We start from the raw sequence: 23,502 nt of genomic DNA, 5'->3' as shown, positions 1-23,502 counted from the left end.
ACCCAGGCGCTCCTGTGACTGGATTTTCTATGTAACTTTATCCACAAAATATAAGCAGAGTCTCATTTGAGAAGTATCTCTTAGAAAGTAGTGCTAGAAGGAGCCCTGATTTTATGGTATAATATATATATTTCTTCTTTTCTGTTAAGAATAAAATTTCACGGCACCTGGGTGGCTCAGTGGGTTAAGCCGCTGCCTTCGGCTCAGGTCATGATCTCAGGGTCCTGGGATTGAGTCCTGCATCGGGCTCTCTGCTCAACAGGGAGCCTGCTTCCTCCTCTCTCTCTGCCTGCCTCTCTTCCTACTTGTGATTTCTCTCTGTCAAATAAATAAATAAAATCTTAAAAAAAAAAAAAGAATAAAATTTCAGGGCGCCGGGTAGCTCAGTGGTTTAAGCCTCTGCCTTCGGCTCAGGTCATGATCCCAGGATCCTGGGATCAAGCCCCAAATCAGGCCCTCTGCTCAGTGGGGAGCCTGCTTTCCCCTCTCTCTCTGCCTGCCTCTCTGCCTACTTGTGATCTCTGTCTGTCAAATAAATAAATAAAATCTTTAAAAAAAAAAAAAGAATAAAATTTCATTTATGCTACCAAAAAATTCAAAGCTAAATGTGAGAATGACCTATAGTAATTGTGTAAACTCTTACAAGGCTACATGTGTTTCCTTTCTGGCTTTGGATTTCTACTTCAAAAAAATATATGTCATGGTCCTCATAGTTCATTTTTATTTCTTATATTTGCTCCTGATCCAAGCCATCTCAAGTAATCTGGAGACAAATTAAATTAATAAATAAAAATAAAATGGGTTCCAGAGTTTATAGCTGACATACTGATTTACGTATATATTAGATTAAGAGATGCCTGAAACATTGCTACATCAAAAGAGTTCAACTACCTTAATATAGAACATTTAAGCCAAGAGAAAAAATGTGTAAGAGTACAATTATGTGGACATACAGCCAAACCTCAACATCCGCATACACAGCTCTTTTCCACACAGTTCTTACCACATTGATCATCATGATATGATGTTTTGGCCCCAAAGCTCTTCATTTTAGTGTCAGTGAGGCTTCGTATTTTTTTCCTGTTTTCTTTATTTCCATGGGCACCAGTAAATCCAAAAAGAGCTAAATATACACAATTTCTTACTCTTCTATGAATTTTAAATCATGCTGCTAAGCTTGAGAAGTGTATATACATCTGCCTTTTGGCATCACCACCTGGATATCCACAGGTACCCGAACTGAACTAATTTTCATTATTTTCTGTCAACTAACCCTGTTCTTCCTCCTATTTTCTTTATCTTAGTGAGTATTCCCACCATCCACTTGGCAGAAAGCAAAAACCTAGGGCACCATCCTTGCCTCCTTCCCAATACCCTTATTTGCAACAAATCAAATCAATCAGCAATATACTGTCAATCCCAGCTCTTAAAAATCTCTTGACAGAGCCCATCACTACAATGGGGTTCAGGCCATCAGTTTCACCAATAAAGATTACTGTAACAATTTTCTATTTGCTGTTCTTCTCTTCAGCAAAAAATGTTTTTGTTAAATAAACAAGTATGGACTAAATTACCTGCTTCTTCAGTACCCCTGCATTAGAGGTAACCACTGATAAGCTAACGGTTATGAAGAAATGCCTAAAAAGTGGGGTCACTCTTAACAGACAGAAGACTACAAATCACCCACTTAAGAAGTCATCTATTAGTCTACCCTTCATGCTATCTTTGGGACTGACTGCATCTAAAGGAAGAGATACCAGCATCAAAGAAAATATCCACAAAACCTTTGCTACAATAAATCACCAAGACTGGGATATGGCTGAAGAATAATTGAACACATACAACATAAAATAAAGCTGTAGACTGTATTTGTTTATCATAGGGGCTGAATTTTTTTTTGAAGACTTTGTTTATTTATTTAAAAAAAAAGAGAGAGTGAGTGGGGAGTGCAGCAGAGGGAAAAGAAGACTCCCTGCTGAGCATGGAGCCCAGTGCAGAACTCAATCTCAGGACACTGGGATCACCACCCGAGCTGAAGTCAGAGGCTTAACCAACTGAGCCACCCAGGTGCCCCTGCATTTTTTATTTTAAATTATATAATAAATAAAAACGTATTATATAATTACATATTTTATTACAAGTGTATTATTAAAAGTTTTATTATAAATTACTGTAAACTGAAAATATATAAAACAATATATATATTAGAGGGAATTCACATTCCATGAAATTTACCCTTTTAGGGCGCCTGGGTGGCTCAGTGGGTTAAGCCGCTGCCTTCGGCTCAGGTCATGATCTCAGGGTCCTGGGATCGAGTCCCGCATCGGGCTCTCTGCTCAGCGGGGAGCCTGCTTCCTCCTCTCTCTCTCTGCCTGCCTCTCTGCCTATTTGTGGTCTCTCTCTGTCAAATAAATAAATAAAATCTTTAAAAAAAAAAAAAAAGAAATTTACCCTTTTAAAGTACACTATTCAGTGATTTTTAGTATAACCACAATGTTGTGCAGCCATGGTCACTATCTAATTTCAGAATATTTCATCACTCCCAAAGAAACCCTATACCCATTAGCAGTCACTCCCTATCAACCCTCAACACAGCCCCTGGCAACCTCTATCTCCATGGATCTGTCTATCCTGGATATTTCATATAAGTGGAATTACATGGTATGTGGCCTTTATGTCTGTCTTCCATGGAATAAAACTCTAGTAAAATATAAAAATGTAAACCATAATAGCAGGCAGCTAAATACCAAAGAATCAAATAATTTCCCTGAATCCTACTGAGTCTTTAGGTAAACTATTTTGGTCAAATTAATGCCATTATAAAAAAATTGAAGTATGTCTTAGTGTACTCAGTTTATAATAGCATTAAGAACACAACCTGTTTAAAAATATTTCTCCTTAAGGGCGCCTGGGTGGCTCAGTGGGTTAAGCCTCTGACTTCGGCTCAGGTCATGATCTCAAGGTCCTGGGATCAAGTCCCGCGTCTGCCAAACAGAGAGCCTGTTTCTTCCTCTCTCTCTGCCTGCCTCTATGCCTACTTGTGATCTCTACCTGTCAAATAAATAAATAAATAAGAAAACAGTCCCTGCTTGTAGGATACTTGCAAAATAGTGAAGGCCTTAGATATGCAAATCCCTAGAAATGCCAGGAATTCTCTTCTTCACCAGCACTAGCATGAAATTACTTTCCACCTTGAGCAGGGACTGGGCTGGTTATGGGCTGGAGCAGTAGCAGCTAAGATTAAGAGGCAGATGCCCTTCAGTACAACTTGTTAACTTCTAACATTTGCAAAAGAAAACGTACCTTTCTTTCTTTCTTTTTTTTTTTTTTTAAGATTTTATTTATTAGACAGAGATCACAAGTAGGCAGAGAGGCAGTCAGAGAGAGAAGGTGAAGCAGGCTCCCTGCCAAGCAGAGAGCCTGATGCGCAGCGGGATCCCAGGACCCCGGGATCACAACCTGAGCCTGACCCAAGCCAAAGGCAGAGGCCTTAACCCACCGAGCCACCCAGGCTCTCTTGTACCTTTCTTTCTAAGTCATTAGTGAACAAAGAAGAGCATAATTAAGTGCCCAAATAAGGGCACCTCGGTGGCTCAGTTAAGCATCTGACTCTGACTCTGGTCATGATCTCAGGGTCCTGGGATCGAGCCCTGCACTGGGCTCCATGTTCTGTGGGGAGTCTGCTTCTCCCTCTGCCTCTCCTCCAACTTGTGCTCTCTCTTGCTCCCAGATAAATGAATAAAATCTTAAAAAAAAAAAAAAAAACCCAAATAATGGGCACTGAAAATAACTCCCATAGTTTTTTTCCTAGGCAATTCCTAGGTTAGATGTATATAAATTGGGGGCTATGTGTTTTATGTTGTGGGTGATCCCAAATGTAATTTCTACATGTTAAAAATAAGGAGGATAAAATTATAACTGTAATACAAGAAAAAGCTTCAAATAACTTTTACCGTATTACTCCCCTTTTTAAAAAAAAGATTTTATTTTTAAGTACACCCAACATGGGGCTTGGACTTACAACCCTAACATCAATAGTCTCATGCTCCACCAATGAGCCAGTCATGTGTCCCTACCTTTTTAACTAAAGTAAAAGGCTGTAACTCTTCTCTACAGTTCCTCAGTATATGTGATATTTTGTCACAAATACAAGTCATTTCATGGACATATTTGATGTTGGGAACAGGAAACGAGGCAAAGGGATGAATTAGAATCACTTAAAAAAAGATTTGGGGTGCCTGGGTGGCTCAGTCATTAAGCGTCCGCCTTCGGCTCAGGTCATGATCCCAGGGTCCTGGGATTGAGCCCTGCATCGGGCTCCCTGCTCAGCGGGAAGCCTGCTTTTCTCTCTCTCCCACTCCCCCTACTTGTGTTCCCTCTCTCGCTGTATCTCTCTCTGCAAATAATAAATAAAATCTTTTTTAAAAATCAGCATTATAATAAAATAAAATATATGATCTCTTATATACATTACATACAAAAGTAAAGCAAGGGAAAACTAGTAAACAAAATCATATATAGGTACAAATCAGGTAGGAGAATTTAAACATTTAAAATTTTGATTCATATATAGAAAATGTAGAGTCAAGACTGTTTAACAAAAGAGTCAATAAATTTACAAATTCAGATAATCCAGTTCCTTTACATACAGGAAAATTAGCGGGAAGTCTAAAAATTTTTAAATAGGTAAATATGACACACATACAACACCAAATTAAAATTAGCATTCAGACTTACCGCAATAGGAGTTCTTTGGGAAGTTTTTTATTGATTACAGCTTCATCACTATTTGAGAACATCTGCAAAAAAAAAAAAATCACTTAGAGTTACTTAACATTTTATTACGTTCAACTCAAAGTTTAGAGACAGTCCTCTAAAAAGAGAGGTGAATAAGTATAGGGGATATTATAAGCTGAAGTAATATTTTTAGGGACTCTTTGGGCTGAAAAACATTTTTGAGACATTTAATTTGTTCCCTGTCTTTAGAAAAAATTAACAGCAATCAGAAGGATGACATTAGGTAGTAGGTATTATTTTAAGTATTTTTCATGTACTAATGTACTAAGTCTTCATACTATTCTTAATCTTCATTTTCTTGTAAAGAAACAGAATTGCAAAAGATTTATGTGCTTAAAATCACATCACTGCACAGTGACCATTTAAAAATTAAGATGAGGTGATTCTCCAAATCTAAGTCATATTTACTTGTTCAAGGAGGTGTTTGGAAACCATCCTAGGATAGGGAACATTCTGATTTTACTTAACATGCAGAAAACTGGTAATGCTTCGACCACCACCACATGCATCCTTGATGCACACAAGTGATCATTTAACAAATTAATCAGATAACCCACAAGGGTTCCTATTATTTATTTTTTTAAAGATTTCATTTATTTATTGACAGAGAGAGATCACAAGTAGGCAGAGGCAGGCAGGGGGATGGGGAGAGCAGGCTCCCTGCTGAGCAGAGAGCCCAGATGTGGGACTTGATCTAAGACCCTGAGATCATGACCTGAGCCGAAGGCAGAGGCTCAACCCACTGAGCCACCCAGGCACCCAAATTAGACAATCTATCTTTCTTTCTTTCTTTTTTTTAAAGACAACTACTTTCTTTTTTAAAAGATTATTAATTGACAGAGAGAGAGAGAGAACACAAGCAGGGGGAGTGGGAGAGGGAGAAGCAGGCTTCCCACCAAGGAGGGATTCCAGGACCCTGGGATCATGACCTGAGCCACAGATGGCTTGGGTGGCTCAGGCATTAAGCATCTGCTTAATGGTGCCCCAAATCAGGCACTCTTATAGGGAAAGAGATACAAAGAAAAGGAGATGATATCTCTGTACTTCAGGAGCGCTAGCTCTACAATGAACATAGAAAGTAAGTACTTTATTATTAGAGATAAATGAAAGAGGTAATATGAGAGCAAGGGAAGAAATAACTAAGTCTCCCCACACCTGACATCTTAAAGGAAGGCCAGAAGTTAATTAACAAGGAAAAAAGGGGAAGATAAGATGTTTAAAAGCATGGACTCATACATGAAAGCCTTAGCATTTCATGATTCAACGTAGAAAAAGGAAAGGGATAGGAAAGTAGTAGAAAGAATGTACTTGCCCCTCAATCTCAGACATTGAAAGAGTATTTACAATAAACTTTATTTTTTTTTTAAGATTTTATTTATTTATTTGTCAGAGAAGGAGAGAGAGAGCGAGCACAGGCAGAGAGTGGCAGGCAGAGGTAGAGGGAGAAGCAGGCTTCCTGCCGAGCAAGGAGCCCGATGTGGAACTCGATCCCAGGACACTGGGATCATAACCTGAGCCGAAAGCAGCTGCTTAACCAACTGAGCCACCCAGGCGTCCTACAATAGACTTTAAAAAAGATAACTATTAACAACCTACCCTCCAGTTACATGGAAAGCTCTGTGACAGAAGGGACCATGACTTTCATATTTGCCAACATATTTCCAGGACTGAGCACAGGGCCCGACACATAGTAGGAACTTAGTACACTGAACTGTGAATAGTGGGGTTTGGTCATGAAGGAAACCTGTATACCAGGCTAGAAATATGAAATAATCCTGTAGAGAAGAGAAGAGAAACCTAAAGAAATTAAACTCTGGACTGGTAGTAAGGACATAAGCTAAGAATACATTGAAATTATAGTTCAAGAAAAGATGACAAGAGGGGCACCTGGGTGGCTCAGTGGGTTAAGCCTCTGCCTTTAGCTCAGGTCATGATCCCAGGGTCCTGGGATCGAGCCCCACGTCGGGCTCTCTGCTCAGCAGGGAGCCTGCTTCCTCCTCTCTCTCTGCCTGCCTCTCTGCCTACTTGTGATCTCTCTCCCTCTGTCAAATAAATAAAATAAAATCTTAAAAGAAAAGAAAAGAAAAGATGACGAGATCTCCAAGGCTGGTGAAAATTAAAAAAACAAAACAAAATGGAGAAAAGAAGGATATTTGAAGCAGCAACAAGGACTTGGTGATGGAAAGCTGGATTCTATCAAGTTTCAGTGCAAAAGAAAATCTTAAAATAAAAGTAATGCTGTTGGGGCGCCTGGATGGCTCAGTGGGTTAAGCCGCTGCCTTCGGCTCAGGTCATGATCTCAGGGTCCTGGGACTGAGTCCCGCATCAGGCTCTCTGCTCAGCAGGGAGCCTGCTTCCCTCTATCTCTCTCTCTGCCTGCCTCTCCGTCTACTTGTGATCTCTCTCTGTCAAATAAATAAATAAAATCTTTAAAAAATAAAAAAGTAATGCTGTTGACTGACAGTGACATGTTTTAGGAAATTATATGACATTAAAGAATAATCTGCTTCCCTATAATTTCTAACCAGTAGTGGAAGCTATTAAAAAATCATATCCTCCTTCTATAAGGCAATCTTTCAAAATGAAGCTATCATATTTCCTTCTAAACAAGTTTAAGTTCTTCTCAAACGATAGTCTCTAAGATGCTACAGCATGATCACTCCTCTCTGGGTACATTTAGAGAATAGAACACAGCGGGGAATTATAACCCATTTAAAAAGCTGAATACTTAAAAAAAAAAGTTGAATAATCAAAGGTTGATGACATAAATAACAATGTCTTACAAAGAAAACTAAAGTATCAAAAAGAGACCTGGGAGACTTTTCAGAAGTTAGATAGCACACAACATGTATCTTAAGCTTAAGATCTTCGGGAAAAAATTTAAGTACAAAACAGACTCACTCAACACCCAATCTACTAGACTCTGCCCAACTCAATTTCACAAAAGGACAATCATTTATATATTAGAAATGCTAGCTCTTTTTTTTAAAAGCTTTTATTTATTTATTTGATAGAATGACAGAGTTCACAACTAGGCAGAGAGGGAGGCAGAGAGAGAGAAAGGGAAGCAAGCTCTCCACAGAGCAGAGACCCCGATGTGGGACTCGATCCCAAGACCCTGAGATCATGACCTGAGCCGAAGGCAGAGGCTTAACCCACTGAGGCACCCAGGTGCCCCAGAAATGCTACGCTCTTTATCTTGTATACTCAAAGTATATTTATTAAATGCTACACATCTCGCCTCATAGGGCACTTTGCTCACTTGAATATACATAGTAATTAAACTGTTAAAAAATATAAACCCGAGATATGTAATTCACATGACTTCCAAACTCTAGATATAAAAAGGAACAAAAATCACATCCAACAACTAATTTCTTTTCTTGCATCAGTCTATATAAACTGAATGGTTTCAGCTCAGGTCACGATTCGCAGGTCCTAGGGATCAAACCCAGCACGGGGTCCCTGTGGGGTTAGCTTGTCTGCCCCTCCCTCACTGTGCATATGCACACACACTCTCACTCTCTCAAATGAATAAATCTTAAAAAAAAAAAAACTAAGAAAAAAAGAAAAGTGGTGTTGTATCTGTGGAAGCATGAAAGTAAGTGAGGGGAAAAACAGTGTCCTCAGAGGATCTGGCAAACACCAGGCTTATAGGACATCTGTCCAGATTTACATACTCCTCCTCTCCCTTGTGGACATATACAGTCTACTCCAACATTCCAAGAAAGAAAAAGATCCATGGTTCAAAACCTGTGGTCATCTGGCCAGTAGCATCAGCATCAAGTGGGACTTTATCAGAAGTGCAAATTCTTGGGCTGTACCCCAGACCCATTAATATCAAAAATGGGGTGAGGAGGTGGAAAGAAAGAAGGGCAATCTGCAGTTTAAGAAGTCCAAGGTGACACCAATGCTTCCCGAAGTCTGAGAACCAATGGACCAGATGAAGCAGATTGCAAATCTCAGGATATAATCTAGGGGTGCCTGGGTGGCTCAGCTGGTTAAACATCTGACTTGGGATTTCAGCTCAGGTCTTGATCTCAGGGTCATAAGATTGAGTCCTATGTTGGGCTCCATTCTGGGTATGGAGCCTACTAAAAAAAAAAAAAGTAAAAAGATAGAATTACAGTTCTATAAAATAATCAGAATATTTCATTATTTGAAGTGACATAACAATGGAAGTTAGAGAATACTCCTAGAGGTAGACACAATAATTTTAAATGTTCTCTAGGAAACCCATATGGCTCCTGCTCCAGTTCATGGTGTTGCTGGTAAAATAAACATTTCAATATACGTTTTAGGTATTTTACTATTTCAGCTGAATCCAAACTTTGTTTTTTTCATCCAAAATATAAAGGCTGTCAAAACCAATTAGATCTAAGATATAATGAATCACAACACATTTGTGAAAAGATTTTAGATATAACTGTTGTAGAGGAAGTGACTGTTCAAACACACGACATTCTTAGGTAATCTGGTTTCATATTAACACAGGAATATATCATTGTGTATTTTTTATAATCTATCCACAAACAGTTACAAGGATGTAGTCATGGGAAGAACAAGAGAGTAACTAGATTGTTCTCTCTTAATTGTTTCATGGGAGAACACTATCCCCTGAACAAACAGAAACTGCATAGCATTTATCAATGGATAGAACATTCTTAAATATTCGGGTTTTTAAAAATCTAAGTGATGTGTTTTGTCATAAATTAGCATTTATAGTTGCTTTGTATAAAACTATAATTGCTTTTCTATAAATTATATAGTGAGAAATGTAATGGCAGGTAGGTTAAATAAAGAAAGAAACAAAGTACTTGCTCAACAGTGACCCCTGCTGGTTCAACTGGAGTATAGTTCCCAACTTCAAAAATTAAAAAGATCTGATTCAGCTCTATAGAAGAGTAACAGAACTCCCAACTTTTAGCTAGTATATGGCTGTATGGTAAGATGACTTTACTTCTCTTGGAAGCTAGATAAAGCCAGGTCATTAAGTTCTGCCCAACAGGATGGAAGAAAAAAGTTATGTGTGTAATTCCAGAGTGTCCTTCAAGAGAGAAGATGTGCCCCTTCTTACTCCTTCCTACTTGAGCTGCTTGAAATGTGGTTAGGATGACCGAATTCCATCCTGTATCATGAAGCTGAAAGCCACAGTTTTAAAGATAAGCAGAAAACTAGAAGAAGCCTACAGATGACTGTAGAGACACCATGCCTCTGGACTTTACATGACAGAAAAAGAAACTTCTATCATATTTAAGCCACATTTAATTTGGGACTCCGATACATGCAGCTAAATTTACTTACATTATTTTAGATTTTAAGAGGTATCATCTGTTTTGCAAGATGAAGAGTCCTGGAGGTTACACAAACATTGTGAGTGTACTGTGCTCTTAAAAATGATTAAGATGGCAAATTTTATGTTATATGTATTTTTCCACAGTTAAATTTTATTTTTATGTTTTAATACTTCTGAATTTAGGACAGTTAAAATTAATTTTAATTTTTTACAATTAAAATCAAAAGCATCTTTTATGGTTTACGACACATTTTATAATTCAAAGCAAGTTTTAACTCTATACAGTAAAGACCAACCAATGGAGGAAAACAAATAAAATAGGAAATTAAAAACCATTTGCTCCTTCTTAGCAGGCTCTGTGCTTTTGTTTATACTGTTTTCTCTAAAGCACCCACACAACCAAACTTGCCTATTCTATCAGTAGAAACAGACTGATGTCCACTGGACATGCTATCTATACCATGAAGGCTTTCCCAATCTCCCTAATAGGATGGGATTGTTTCTCTCCTGTGAAACCACAAAATACCAGTTCTAAGTTGGTGTAGAACTCCTTATATCAGACTATGAGATCTGAGAGGAAAGCACCTTTTCTGTTTAGTTCACCACTATGTAGTCGGCAACCAACACAGAGCCCAGAAATTGGTGAACCAATTAATGTTATTTATACTGTAGGGATCTGGTAATACTCTTCTGATTATAAATCCCCATCAGGTTTCCATGATTTAATACTCTGTATCTTTCCAGTAGAGTGCTTTGCCAATTTTTTTTTTTTAAATAGGGGCGCTTGGGTGGCTCAGTAGGTTAAGTGTCTGCCTTCAGCTCAGATTGTGATTCCAGGTTCCTGCGCTCAAGCCCCCATCAGGCTCCCTGCTCAGCAGCAAGCCTGATTGATTCTCCCTCTCCCTTTCCCCTGGCTTGTGTTCCCTCTCTCACTGTCAAATAAATAAATAAAATCTTTAAAAAAAAAAAAAAGAATCTAAGATGGAGAACTGCTGACTTGTATTGTATGTTAAATTTTATACCATTTTTAATTTTTATTTTTAAAAAAGATTTTATTTATTTATTCGAGAGAGAATGCATGCATACTAATGGTGGCAGGGAGAAGAGAGGGAGAGAGAATCTCCAGCAGACTCTGCTGAGCATGGAGATGCTGACCTCAATCTCACAACCCTGAGATCATGATCTGAGCCAAAGCCAAGAGTCAGACACTTACCCAACTGAACCATGCAGGCACCCTAAGATTTTTTAAAGTGAATTCTACACCAATGTAGGGCTCGAACTCACAACCCTGAGGTAGAGTTGCAAGGTCTACCAACTGAGCCAACCAAGGGCTGCAGTTTATTTTAAACTTTTAAAGAAATCACTGAATTGTTTTCCAAAGTGGCTATACCATTTTACATTCCCACCAGCAATGTTATGAGGGTTCCAGTGTGTCCATATTGTACTATCTATCACCTGTTGTCTATCTTTTTAACATTAGCCAATTGGTGTATCCTGGTTTCAATTTGCTTTTCTGTAATTACTAATGTTAGTAAGAGTCTTTTCATGTTACCCAAATGACCTGTTTGGTGAAATATGTATTCAAATGACTTGTCCATTTATTTGGGTTGTCTTAGCATTGAGACTTAACAATTCTTTCTATATTTAAGGACTTTGTATATATATATAGGCCCTTTATGGACTATACGATCTGCAAATATTTTCTCCAATTCTGTCTCCAAATGACCACAAATGTAAACATTTATTGTTAGATTCTCAGTTCTGTTCCATTACTTTATAGGTCTATCTTTAGACCAATAACTCACTATCTTGATTTCCACAGCTTTATATTATTTTGAAACCAGGAAGTGTAACTCCTCATACTATGTTCGTTATTTTGCAGTGTTTCCATACAAATTTTAGAACCGGCTCGCCAATTTCTACAAAAAAAGCCTGCTGGGATATTGACAAAGATTGCACTGAGTCCACAGAACAATTTGGAGAAAACTGCCATCTTAACAATACTGAGTCTTCCAAAGCATGAACTTGGAATGTCTGTTTATTTTTTAGGTCTTGTTTCATAACAGGCAATGTTTCATAATTTTTAGTGTGTAAGTCTTTTGCTATATTTATTCCCAAGTATTTTATTCTTTTTGATGCTATTGTGAATCAAAACATATTTTTATAAGATTTATTTATTTTTAGAGAAAGAGAGTGCAAGCAGGGGGAGGGGAAGAGGGAGAGAGAGAGAATCTCAAGCAGACGCCGGAGCCCTATGCAGCCCTTGATCCCAGGCCCCTGAGATCATGACCTGAGCTGAAACCAAGAGTCTGAAACTTAACCAACTAAGCCATTCAGGTGCCTCAAACTGTATTCTTAATTTCATTTTAGATTCTTCAAGGCTAGTACAAATGTAGTATATCTTCTTTCATTTATGTTCAACCTATCTGTGGCTTTGAATCTGAAGTGTGCCTTTTTTACACAGCATAAAAAGTTGAATTTTTTTTTAAAGTTGAATGTTTTTTTAAATCCAGTCTGACAATCTATGCCTTTTAAGTATACAAGTCATTCACATTTAATGTAATTATTGATTTAGTTGAATGCCTCTCATTTTGCTGTTTTCTCTATGTCTTAGGTCTTTTATTCTTCTTTTACTATCTTCTTTAAAGTTGGTATTTCCTAGAGTACCACTGTAGTTTTTCTGTTGTTTAAAAAAAATGTATCTTTTTTTTTTAAAGATTTTATTTACTTATTTGACAGATAGGCAGTAGGCAGAGAGAGGAAGGGAAGCAGGCTCCCTGCTGAGCAGAGAGCCCGATACAGGGCTCGATCCCACGATCCTGGGATCACGACCTGAGCCGAAGGCAGAGGCTTTAATCCACAGAGCCCCTTAGGCACCCCTAAAAAAAGTATGTTATCATAATCTATTTTAGATTATTACTAATTTAATTCTGGTAAAATAGAAAAACTTTGCTCCAAAAGAAATCTATTTCCCCCTCCTCCTTTTTGTTATTATCATATGTTACATATATATCTTTTTTTTCCTTAACATTTATTTATTTAGGGGCACCTAGGTGGCTCAATGGGTTAAAGCCTCTGCCTTTGGCTCGGGTCATGATCCCAGGGTCCTGGGATCGAGCCTCGCATCGGGCTCTCTGCTTAGCATGGAGCCTGCTTCCTCCTCTCTCTCTCTCTGCCTGCCTCTCTGACTACTTGTGATCTCTGTCTGTCAAATAAATAAAGTCTTAAAAAAAAAGATTTATTTATTTATTTGACAGACAGAGAGAGCAAATGAGCATGGGGACAGGCAGAGGAAAAGGGAGAGAAAACTTCAGCAGACTCCTTGCTGATTCCTGAGCCTAACCTAGGGCTTGATCTCATAACCCTGAGCTGAAATCAACAGTCAGACCCTTAACCAACTGTGTCACCCAGGGGCCCCTACATATTTATCTTAAAAGCCTAGTAATACAGTTTCATCATTACTGTGTTACACAAGTGTCTTTTAATTCAGCTGAACTAATATAAGAGAAAAATTTATTTATAGCCTTCTGTATTTACTCTTGTAATTAACTTTTACAGTGCTTTTCCTTCAAGTTACCATCTGGAACCATATCCTTTCAGCTTAAAGGACTTCCTTTAGTATTTCATGTAAAGCAGTATATTTCATGTCTGCTAACAACAAATTCTCCATGTTTGCTATTCTGGGAATGTCTCTATTTTGCCTGTATTTTTCAGTAATAGCTTTGCTGGATACAGAATTCACTTAAATTATTTTTGAAGGAAAATTCACATAAAATACACCATTTTAAAGTACAGTTCAATGGCATTTAGTATTTACAATGTTACACAACTGCCACATCTCTCTAGTTTTAAAGTTTTCATTCCCCCAGCATACCCAGTCCTCATTAAGTAATCATTCCCACAACCTACCATCCCATCTCCTCCAACTCTTAGACCTAGCCAACCCACTATTCTCCATTCTATCACTACAGAGTTCCCTATTCTGGATACTTCACATAAAGCTTTGCACAGTGGTAGTATCGTAGCCAATGAGGTTTATCCGAGGCGCGATTATTGCTAATTGGATACTTCACATAAGTGGAATCATTCAATGCAATCTTTTAGGTCTGGCTTATTTCATTTTTTAGGTTTACCCATACAGTACCATATCTCAGTAATCCATTCCATTTTATGGCTGATGAATCTTTCATTGTATGGATATACCAAATGTTTATCCATTCATCTGTCAATGGACACTTGGATTGCTTCTACCTCTTGCCCATTGTAAATAGGGCAGCTATGAACATTATTTGTGCACAAGTAATTTTGTGAATATTTGTTTTCAGTTCTTTTGGTATCTATCTAGGAGTGGATTTTCTGAGTTATATGGTACTTCTAACTTTTTAAGGAACCACCAAAGTGTTTTCCACAGTAACTTACCAATTTATACTGCCACCAACAATATAAAATTTTTAAACTTCTCTACATTGGGGGGACCTAGCTGGCTCAGTCAGTGAGAACATGCAACTCTTGATCTAGGGCTCATAAGCCTCACACGGGGTGGAATTTACTTAAACACAAATTTCTCCACATAATAGCCAATACTTCTTATTTTCTCACTTTTTCTATTAATTATATTCATCCTAGTGGGTATAAAGTGCTATTTCATTATAATTTTGATTTGCCTTTCCCTAATGACTAATGATGTTGAGTTTATTTTCATGTTTGTTAGCCTTTCGTGTATCTTCTTTGAGGAAATGTCTATTCAAGTCCTCTGACCTTGTAAAATTGGGCTGTTTTGTTGCAACTGCTTTGTAAGGGTTCTTTAAATATTCGATATATTATTTAGATGTATGATTTACAAATAATTTCTCCCATTCTTTAGGTTGTCTTTTCAGGTTCTTGAGTGTCCTTTGATATGTGAATACAGAATTTTTTTTTTAAGATTTTCTTTATTAGAGAGAGAGAGAGAGCCTGATGCAGGGCTCAATCCCTTCTTTATTAGAGAGAGAGAGAGAGAGAGCACGCGCGTGCGAGCAAGCAGACTCCCTGCTGAGCAGAGAGCCTGATGCAGGGCTCAATCCCAGGACCCTGGGACCATGTTCCGAGCTGAAGGCAGACCCCCAACAGGCTGAGCCACCCAGGTGCACCAAATATAAAATTCTTAATTGACAATTTTTACTTTCTACACTTTGACTTGTTACCCAACTGCTTTCTGGCTTCCATCGTTTCTGGTGAAAAGTCTGCTGTCAATCGTATTGCTAGTCTCTTGTATATCATGAATTCTTTCTGTCTTGTTTTCCAGACTTTTTCTTTGTATCTGGATTTAAACAGTTCAATAAAAATGTGCCCAGGTGTAGACCTCTTTGTGCTAGTGTTATTCACTCAGATTTTTGGATGTGTAGATACACATTTTTCATCAAATTGGGGAGATTTTCAGCTATTGTTTCTTCAAATATTTTTTTCTATCTCTCCCATCTCCAACTACATATGTATTGCTGGTACAGTTTATGTCCCACAAGGTTATGTTAATTTTGTTTCATTCTTTTCTCCAAATTGGGTTATTTTACTGTTGTCTTCAAATCCATGGATTCTCTTTCTGTGTGATCTCCAATTTGATTCTGAGTTTCTCTGCTGGTAATTTTTTCAGTTATTTTCCTTTTCAACTTCAGAATTTCCATTTGACTCTTTTTTATAAATTTCTATTTCTTCATTGACATTCTCTATTTGAGTCACTGTCATCATACTCTCCTTTAATTATTTAAACCTGATTTCCTCTAGTTTTGTTTTTTGTGTGTGTGTGGTTGGTTTTTTTTTTTTTTTAAAGTGGGCTCCATGCTGCGCATGGATGGATCCACCCATGCGCTGCTCCTTTAGTCTCTAAACATGTTTATATTAGCTGCTATGGAAGTGGTAATTAGTCCTTTAGCTGCATATAATAAAGTATGGTAAGAAATACACTAAAGAGAGAACTGCAATTTGAAAGAAAAAAATTAGAAGATATATAGAGGGCCTAGATCTTGCTATACTGGAAAATGAAACTATTCCTCATCTTCTGTCTCTCAGGCCATAAGATTCTCAAAATGAGAACTATCCACAAGGTAAATATCAGATAAAAGATTTGGCTATAGGTTCCTTTTAAAAACCTCAGGAAATTTTGAAGCCATACCTAGCTGACTCTCTCAGCTAGACAAGAAGCCCTCTAAGAAGCTTAAGGGAATTATGCCACAACAGCCTACAACCAAACTAGAGAAAGGCCTGTGTTAAAATGAGTTGTAATGGGGACAGAGAAGAACACAAATCAGATTAATAAAAAATCCTAGAAGGTTTTTTTATTATTTTTAAAAGATTTTATTTATTTATTTGAGAGAGAGCAAGTGAGCATGAGTGGGGGGGAGAAGCAGAGGGAGGAGGAAAAGCAGACTCTGTGCTGAGCGTGGAACCCAACACAGGGCTGGATCTCACAATCTGGACACCATGACCTGAGCCAAAACCAAGAGTTGGATGCCCAACCAAGCCCCCAGGGGCCCTAAAAATCCTAGAAATTTTAAGAGTATGTACCAAAAAAAAAAAAAAAAGGAACAGAGACTATTCAAAATGAAAAGAGGTCTCTAGGATCCCAACTTTCTATAGGAAGGAAGTCACTAAGAAAGATATTCAGCTTCATAAGACACTTCTTATGTAGAAGGAGAGACCGGTCTGAAAGCAGCATTAAGAGCCCGGAATGTGGTACCAAGAATCACAGAGAACAATAGATTAGGGAACCATTCCAAGGAAGCAGAACTGGGCCCCAGTCAAGGTACATTTCCTGATTCTGGAGTAGATGACCCTGACAACATGTGCCCAGCTAGATTTCAGAACTGGTAAGAACCCATAATTGCTATGTGCCTCCTGTTATCTCCCCCTTTTTAGGGGGCATGTCTATTGTCATTACTCCATCCCTGTGACAAGAGTGTATATATTGTGTGTTTGGGGCAGATAACTTTTCTTTTTAGTTCACAGGTCTCTGGATCAAGAGGAACTGCATATGAGGACCACTGGAGGGGATATTTTACATGTGATAAGAATGTGAATCACTGGAGTCAGAGGGAAGACCATGGTAGAAACTCACAATAATGGTTTTCAATAACTCTTTATGGCAATGCCCTTTTGCAATAGGATTTTGCTGTACCTCCCTTCAAAAGGTAGAGTCTGTTTTCTCACCCTCTGCATATGAGTTGACATGGTGACTTAATCTGACTAAAACAATGTGGTGGAAGTAACAATGTGTGCAAGGTTAAGCCTTAAGAGACACTGAAGCTTTACCCTCTTGAAACACTCATGCCACTACGTTAAAAAAAGATTCAGGCTAACTTTCTGAATGATGAGAGACCATGTGGAAAAAAGAGTACTAGCTGACAGTGACACCCAGGTGTCAGACTGTAAGTGAGGCTATCTTATATCTTAGACACTCAAGTCCCAGTCATGCCACCAGACAACTGGAGCCTCATGAGTGACTTTTCCAGCAACCAGCAGAAGTCCTATTGGGCTGAATAATTAATTGTTTTAAGCCACTAAGTCTTAGAGTGCTTGTTACAGCAAAAGCTACAAAAACAGGCTCTTCATAAAATGTTTATGACTCATAATCACAGATTTGAGTAAAACTTGAGACATACAAAGGGAGCCCAACACAGGTCAAATATCTTGGTGAGAGGAAAATTTTAGTGAAAAATTAAGAATGAAATTTTAGGAGGCACCTGGCTGGCTCAGTCAGTAGAGCATGCAACTCCTGATCTTGGGGTCATGAGTTCAAGCACTATGTTGGGCACAGAGATTACTTATAAATAAATAAATTTTAAAAAATAATTAAGAGTTCTTCCTCTCCTTAAAAATTTTTTTTCATAAAGAAATCCAGAGTTAAAGCTACATAAGATTTTCTTTTCACTATTTTTTCCTATAAGTAATTTTTACTGATTATGCCATTCCTTCTTCAACTAACACCAGATGTTTTTCCAATTGGCTGATTTTCTTGCCAGAATCTAAGAGGAAAAACATTTTTGTATGGCTAAATAAACCTAAAACAAAATCAGTTTGTAATTCCTCCACCCTACATCTTGTCCCTAGTAGAAATAAAATTGCATTTTAAATAAAAACTATTGCTAGTGCATAACCATCTCATAAGTAAATTTATCATAAGAAAGAAATTCCTAGATTAAAAATACCGAGGAAGGGATACACTTAGAGAACAGACACATTACTTAATAGGTCAAACTTTCTGCTTTGGACACCTTCTAACATCTGACTCAACATTCTGAGCTTTCTTTTATCCTGACTTCTGTTTATTAACCAAAATCTGTATCTACTACCAATTCATTGTCTCAGTATAAAGTAAGTATACACCTTTATTCTGTTTTCTGTTATTTCTTTCACTTACTCAGTTTTAACTAACTACAGCAACATTTTAGGGCCCTCACGACACCATGAACTTTGGTGATCTGCTCGGTATGACTGGAACTCATTTTGGAAGCTGCTCAATCCAGGAAATCTTACATGCCCTACTGAAAACGTCTTTGGAGGTTATGAAGTGAAAGGAAAGAACTGATTAACTCAAAGTAACAATATACTTACTTGTCCTTCTCTCTCCTCCTCCTTCACTGCCCCAGCCCCACCCCATCTACGATATAAACACTAAAGAACTAAGAGTAGATACAGCCAGGCAATAATGGGATCTGATTCAGGATTAGCAAGTATTTAAACTCTAATCTCATATTCCAAAAACCACAGGGATTGGTAAATCAAGGGAAAAGTAGAGTTTGATTTCCTCATGTACAAATTCTAGTCAATGTGCCAGAAACTGAAAACTGGCAGAAGCGGTGGAATTTTCCAAGACATATGTCAGATAGTAATTTTACAATTCACTCACAAACACACATTCTAAATCATCTTACTGTTATGGAAATATTTCCAAAGCAACAGTATTTTAACACAGCCATGGTATTTATTTGTAGAAAAAGCATTCTCCTGTTTTAGATAACACAAGAATCAAATAAAGTACACAGCACCGAGGATATCCTAACTGCATGTCAGAAATATTTAAATTTAAAAGGAACCAAGAGAAACAATGTTAAATTAGAACAAAGACTCTTTAAAGCAGAACTGAAGAACTAACTTCCTAAGAAAGTCTTTCAGGGAAAGTAATACCAAGTTCATAGTTAAAGGAAATCTATTAGACTTCTTAGGCCATGATATGAGTCAGACAATGGTGCTATTATGAACAAGACAACTAAATAAAGGATGCATGATATAGCTAGATATTTGCCTGATATTAATTAATTGATAAGTATCTGGAAAGAGGTCTCTACAATATAGTATATAATTTCATTGACTCTTTATATAAAAAAAAAATCAACCAAGACAAAAGAACTGGAAAAACAGCACAGTCCTCCTTACCACTACATCCTATAGACTCTTCTAGGAGGTTCTGGTTGCCTTTCTTTTTCTAAATAGGCTTGACTTGTCAAATTTAGATTTATCTATTGACATCCTGCTGTGGAATATCAGTATTTAGTTTCAGCTTCTGCCTCCATTCTCCACATCCCATGTAATTTTATGAGTCTTCGTTTAAATCAATAGTCAGAGTAAAAGGACTGGAGAGATACCAGTCAGTACTCAGCCAAGTAGAGCAGTAAGACCAGGTACTTCTCTCTGCAAATTAATGACTACCTCATTTTTTGTTGTTGTTTTCTACGTATTTTTAACTTTTCCTCAAAAGCTCCAACATCTGTCACATATCTATCGATATTTTCCATAGCTCAAATACATCAGATACAGTCTTTTCCCTGCAGCTGTATGTTCCTGAAACCCTTTGTTCTTTCTTCTGCTTCACTCTGCTCGGGGATGCTCTGGACTGGCTATACAGCTGTCATCTTGGGCTCTCCCTTAGCTCTTCTGTTTGAATTCTGCTTCTTGAACCTGCTTTCTTCTTTCTTGCTATTTAGGGGCAATTTACGAACAACAACAAAAAAATGCTCATGAGAACTAGAATTTTGGAGTCACCTGCATGTCTGAAAATATCTTTATTTCAGACTCACATTTGATTGATAATTTGGCTGGGAATAAAATTATAGGTAGGAAATCTTTCCCAATGAAGATAATATGAAGACACAGCTTGATGCATTTCTACCTCCCTCTGTTACTACTATGATATGTAATGCCATTTTGATTGGTCCTTTGAACGTAACCTCTAGTTACCCTTTCTGGAAGATTTTAGTGAAGTTTCTGTATCTCCAGTTTACCAAATTTCATAATCACACCTCTTGGGTCTTTGCCTTTTTTACTGTTCTTTCAGCATTTTCAATTTACAATCTATGACCTGGACAATGTTCTGGGAGATTTTTAAGGCATCATTTCTATTTTCTCTGTCCTCTCATATCTGAATTTCTATTAGACCACAAGGTCCAATAATAGACTATCTTGAATTTTAGAAGTTGTTTTTCTCTTGGGGCGCCTGGGTGGCTCCGTGGGTTAAGCCTCTGCCTTCGGCTCAGGTCATGGTCTCAGGGTCCTGGGATCAAGCCCTATATCGGGCTCTCTGCTCAGCGGGGAGCCTGCTTCCCCCCCTCCCCCGCCTGTCTCTCTGCTTCCTTATGATCTCTCTCTCTGTCAAATAAATAAATAAAATCTTTTTAAAAAATTATTTTTTTCTGGTGGTACCTGGGTAGCTCAGTTGGTTAAGCATCTGCCTTTGGCTCAGGTCATGATCAACAGGGAGCCTGCTTCTCCCTTTGCCCCTCCCCCAGCTCATGTTCTCTCTCATGTTCTCTCTGCCTCAAATAAATTAAATCTTTTAAAAAGATTATCTTCTACTTCCCTCCTTTAATCTTTTTCTTCTAATTCCTAGGAAACTGTTTCAAATTTATCCACAATCCTCCCATTATTTGGAGGGGGGTGTAATTATAGTATTTTCTATTTGCAAATGTTATTTCTTATCTGTTTCAAGATTTTCAAAATAACACCCTGTTCTTCTGAAGATGCAATATTTCATTTCTTAGAGATTAAAACCCTCTCCCCCCTAACCCCAGTTTTCTCCCTCCTTTGTTCTTTGCCCTCTCTCTTACTTGTTTGGCCTCCCATTTTATTTTAAAATATCTATCTATTTTGAAAGACAGAGAGCGAGGATGCGTGCAAGGGAAGGGGAAGAGGGGGAGAGAGTCTTAAGCAGACTCTGTGCTGATCTTTTGACTCTGAGATCATGACCTGAGGGGGGGAAAAAAAAAAACAAGAGTCAGCCACTCAACTGACTGTGCCGCCCAGGTACCCCTGGCCTCTTATTTTAGAGGCTTCCTCAACTATCTGGTTATTCCTTGACTGTCAATTCCTATTCATAGCATTAAGAAGCTAAACAGAAGCTCATTTTTACTTTGAAGACCCACCAGTCTGTATGCAGATTTTCATTTAATTCCTTGGCTCCAAACCCCTATCCTCTTCATGCATCTGATGTTCCTGGATCCAGAACCCTCAGCTTCCATTTTCTTGGAGCAAAAAATCCCCAGTTTCCTAAAGGAGGAAGAAGTAGTTTGCATGATTCAACCACTTCATTTAAGACTTTCAAATATTACCTTTTTTGTTTTGTTTTTTTAACATTACCTACTTTAAATCTCAAGCCTCATCCTTGTCTTTTCAGAGACATTTTGCCACCAAGTGTTGAGTCTCTGGGGAGGCTGTGTTGGGTAAACTCATTTCCTTGTCTCTGCAGACAACCCAGGGTGTACCTTCCTCTGTTTAGCTAAATCACTTAACACTCTTCTATCCATTTTTTATCTTCTAAAAAACAGTTGAAATTTTTCATCTATGGTTTCTTCTTCTTCCACTCATTTTTGTCCCTGGGATCTTATGCCTCTTTTTATTCCTTTACTGTAATTTTGTACTATTTGAAGAGGAATGGAAATACATGTCCTCTCAGTCAAACCCCACGTTTGATCAAAACACTAGTTTTAGATGTTTTTGATAAAATCATTAAGCATATTTACTAAACTTGTGGAGACTACAAAACCTATTAGGATAAACAATACCTTTGTTGAAAGAATTAGGATTCAATATGATTTCTAAAGGACAGTACCAAGAGGAAACTAAATAGGGATAAGTTTTAAAAATTATCATTTAGATTAAACAATTAGCAGTTACATAAATACAGAGCAGGAAATGTGGTTTCACAAAAAAAAACTTAAAAGAGTCACTTATGTTACTTGCTGGAACAAATTTTATAGAAAACTATAATCATAGGATACATTAAAGATCCCAAGATCAAGCAAGAAAACTATGCTACTGTATATGGTTGTCTCAGGTCATGCTCCCAGGACCCTTGTTTCAAATCCCACATTGGGCTCTTTGTTCAGTGGGGAGCCTGTTTCTTCCTCTGTCTGCTGTTGCCCCAGCTTGTGTGCGCTCACTCTTGCTCTCTCTCTCTCTCTGACAAATGAATAAAATCGTAAAATAATAATAACATAAAATCTTTAAAAATAAAGTAACCAAGAGATGAAGGTATAATACATCATTATTATATAATGATAAAGGGGTCAGTTCATCGAGAGGATATAACAACTGTCAATATTTATGCACCTAAATATATAAAACAAATAGCAACAGAACTAAAGGGAGAGATAAACAGCAATTTTATTTCTACTCTCTACAACAGAATTGCCAGACAGGGAATCAATAAGGAAACAGAATATTTGAACAACACTGTAGACCTAATGGGCCTAACAGATATATACAGAACATTTCCATCCAAGGGCTGCAGAATATACATTCTTCTCAAGTACACACAAAATCATTCCCCAGGACAGGGGCACTTGGGTGGCTCAGTCAGTTAAGCATCACACTCTGACTTAAGCTCAGATCATGATCTCAGGGTCTTGAGATTCAGCATCCACCCTTTTGGGCTCTGTGCTCAGGACCAGAGTCTGCTTGAGATTCTCTCCCTCTCCTCACACATGCTGCATGCTCGTGCACACACTCTCAAAATAAATAAATAAATAAATAAATAGGAAGAAAAAATCTCCAGGACAGAACATGTTAGAACAACAAAAAAATCTCAACAAATTCAATAATACAGATGTTATATCAAGTATTTTTCTTGACCACAATGGTATTCTGATGTGTGTTTTCCAACACCATCAAGTAATTCTCCAATCCATAGCAGACACTACCTGGGTATCCTACAAATTTAACTTAATTCTGAGTGCTCGCTTCGGCAGCACATATACTAACTTAATTCTGACACTATCTACAGGAGACAGTATCATATCCCGTAAGTTGAGGGCTTAGTACCACAAAACAAGATTGTCCCACTTGAGACGGCAACTGCAAACCTAGGTTGTTACATGTGCTTCTAACTAATTGGCTATAAATTGATGGTTCCCATGATCCCCTCCTCAGGTTCAATTTATCTG

At 37.8% G+C, this 23,502-nt stretch overlaps 1 protein-coding gene and 1 non-coding gene across 4 annotated transcripts in view; one reads left to right on the top strand and one right to left on the bottom strand.

Moving 5' to 3' along the window:
- Positions 1 to 23,502, bottom strand: part of FBXL20 (F-box and leucine rich repeat protein 20) — a 107,844-nt gene that overhangs the window by 47,232 nt on the left and 37,110 nt on the right. For 2 of the 3 annotated variants that reach the window (XM_044248091.1, XM_044248092.1), the window contains exon 2: positions 4,738 to 4,799. In XM_044248091.1, coding sequence (XP_044104026.1) covers positions 4,738 to 4,799 — 62 coding nt within the window. Of the gene's footprint in view, positions 1 to 4,737; positions 4,800 to 21,483; positions 21,608 to 23,502 lie in introns of those variants that run through there. The other variant, XM_044248093.1, reaches the window with a different exon arrangement.
- On the top strand, positions 14,093 to 14,236 carry LOC122907998. Its single transcript, XR_006384818.1, has one exon. It is a non-coding gene; the product is annotated as a U4 spliceosomal RNA (small nuclear RNA).

Source organism: Neovison vison, chromosome 5, assembly GCF_020171115.1.
Source record: "Neovison vison isolate M4711 chromosome 5, ASM_NN_V1, whole genome shotgun sequence".
Lineage (NCBI taxonomy): Eukaryota > Metazoa > Chordata > Mammalia > Carnivora > Mustelidae > Neogale > Neogale vison.
Note: the sequence above shows the minus strand (reverse complement) of the source record. Positions and strands in the feature narration are given on the sequence as shown.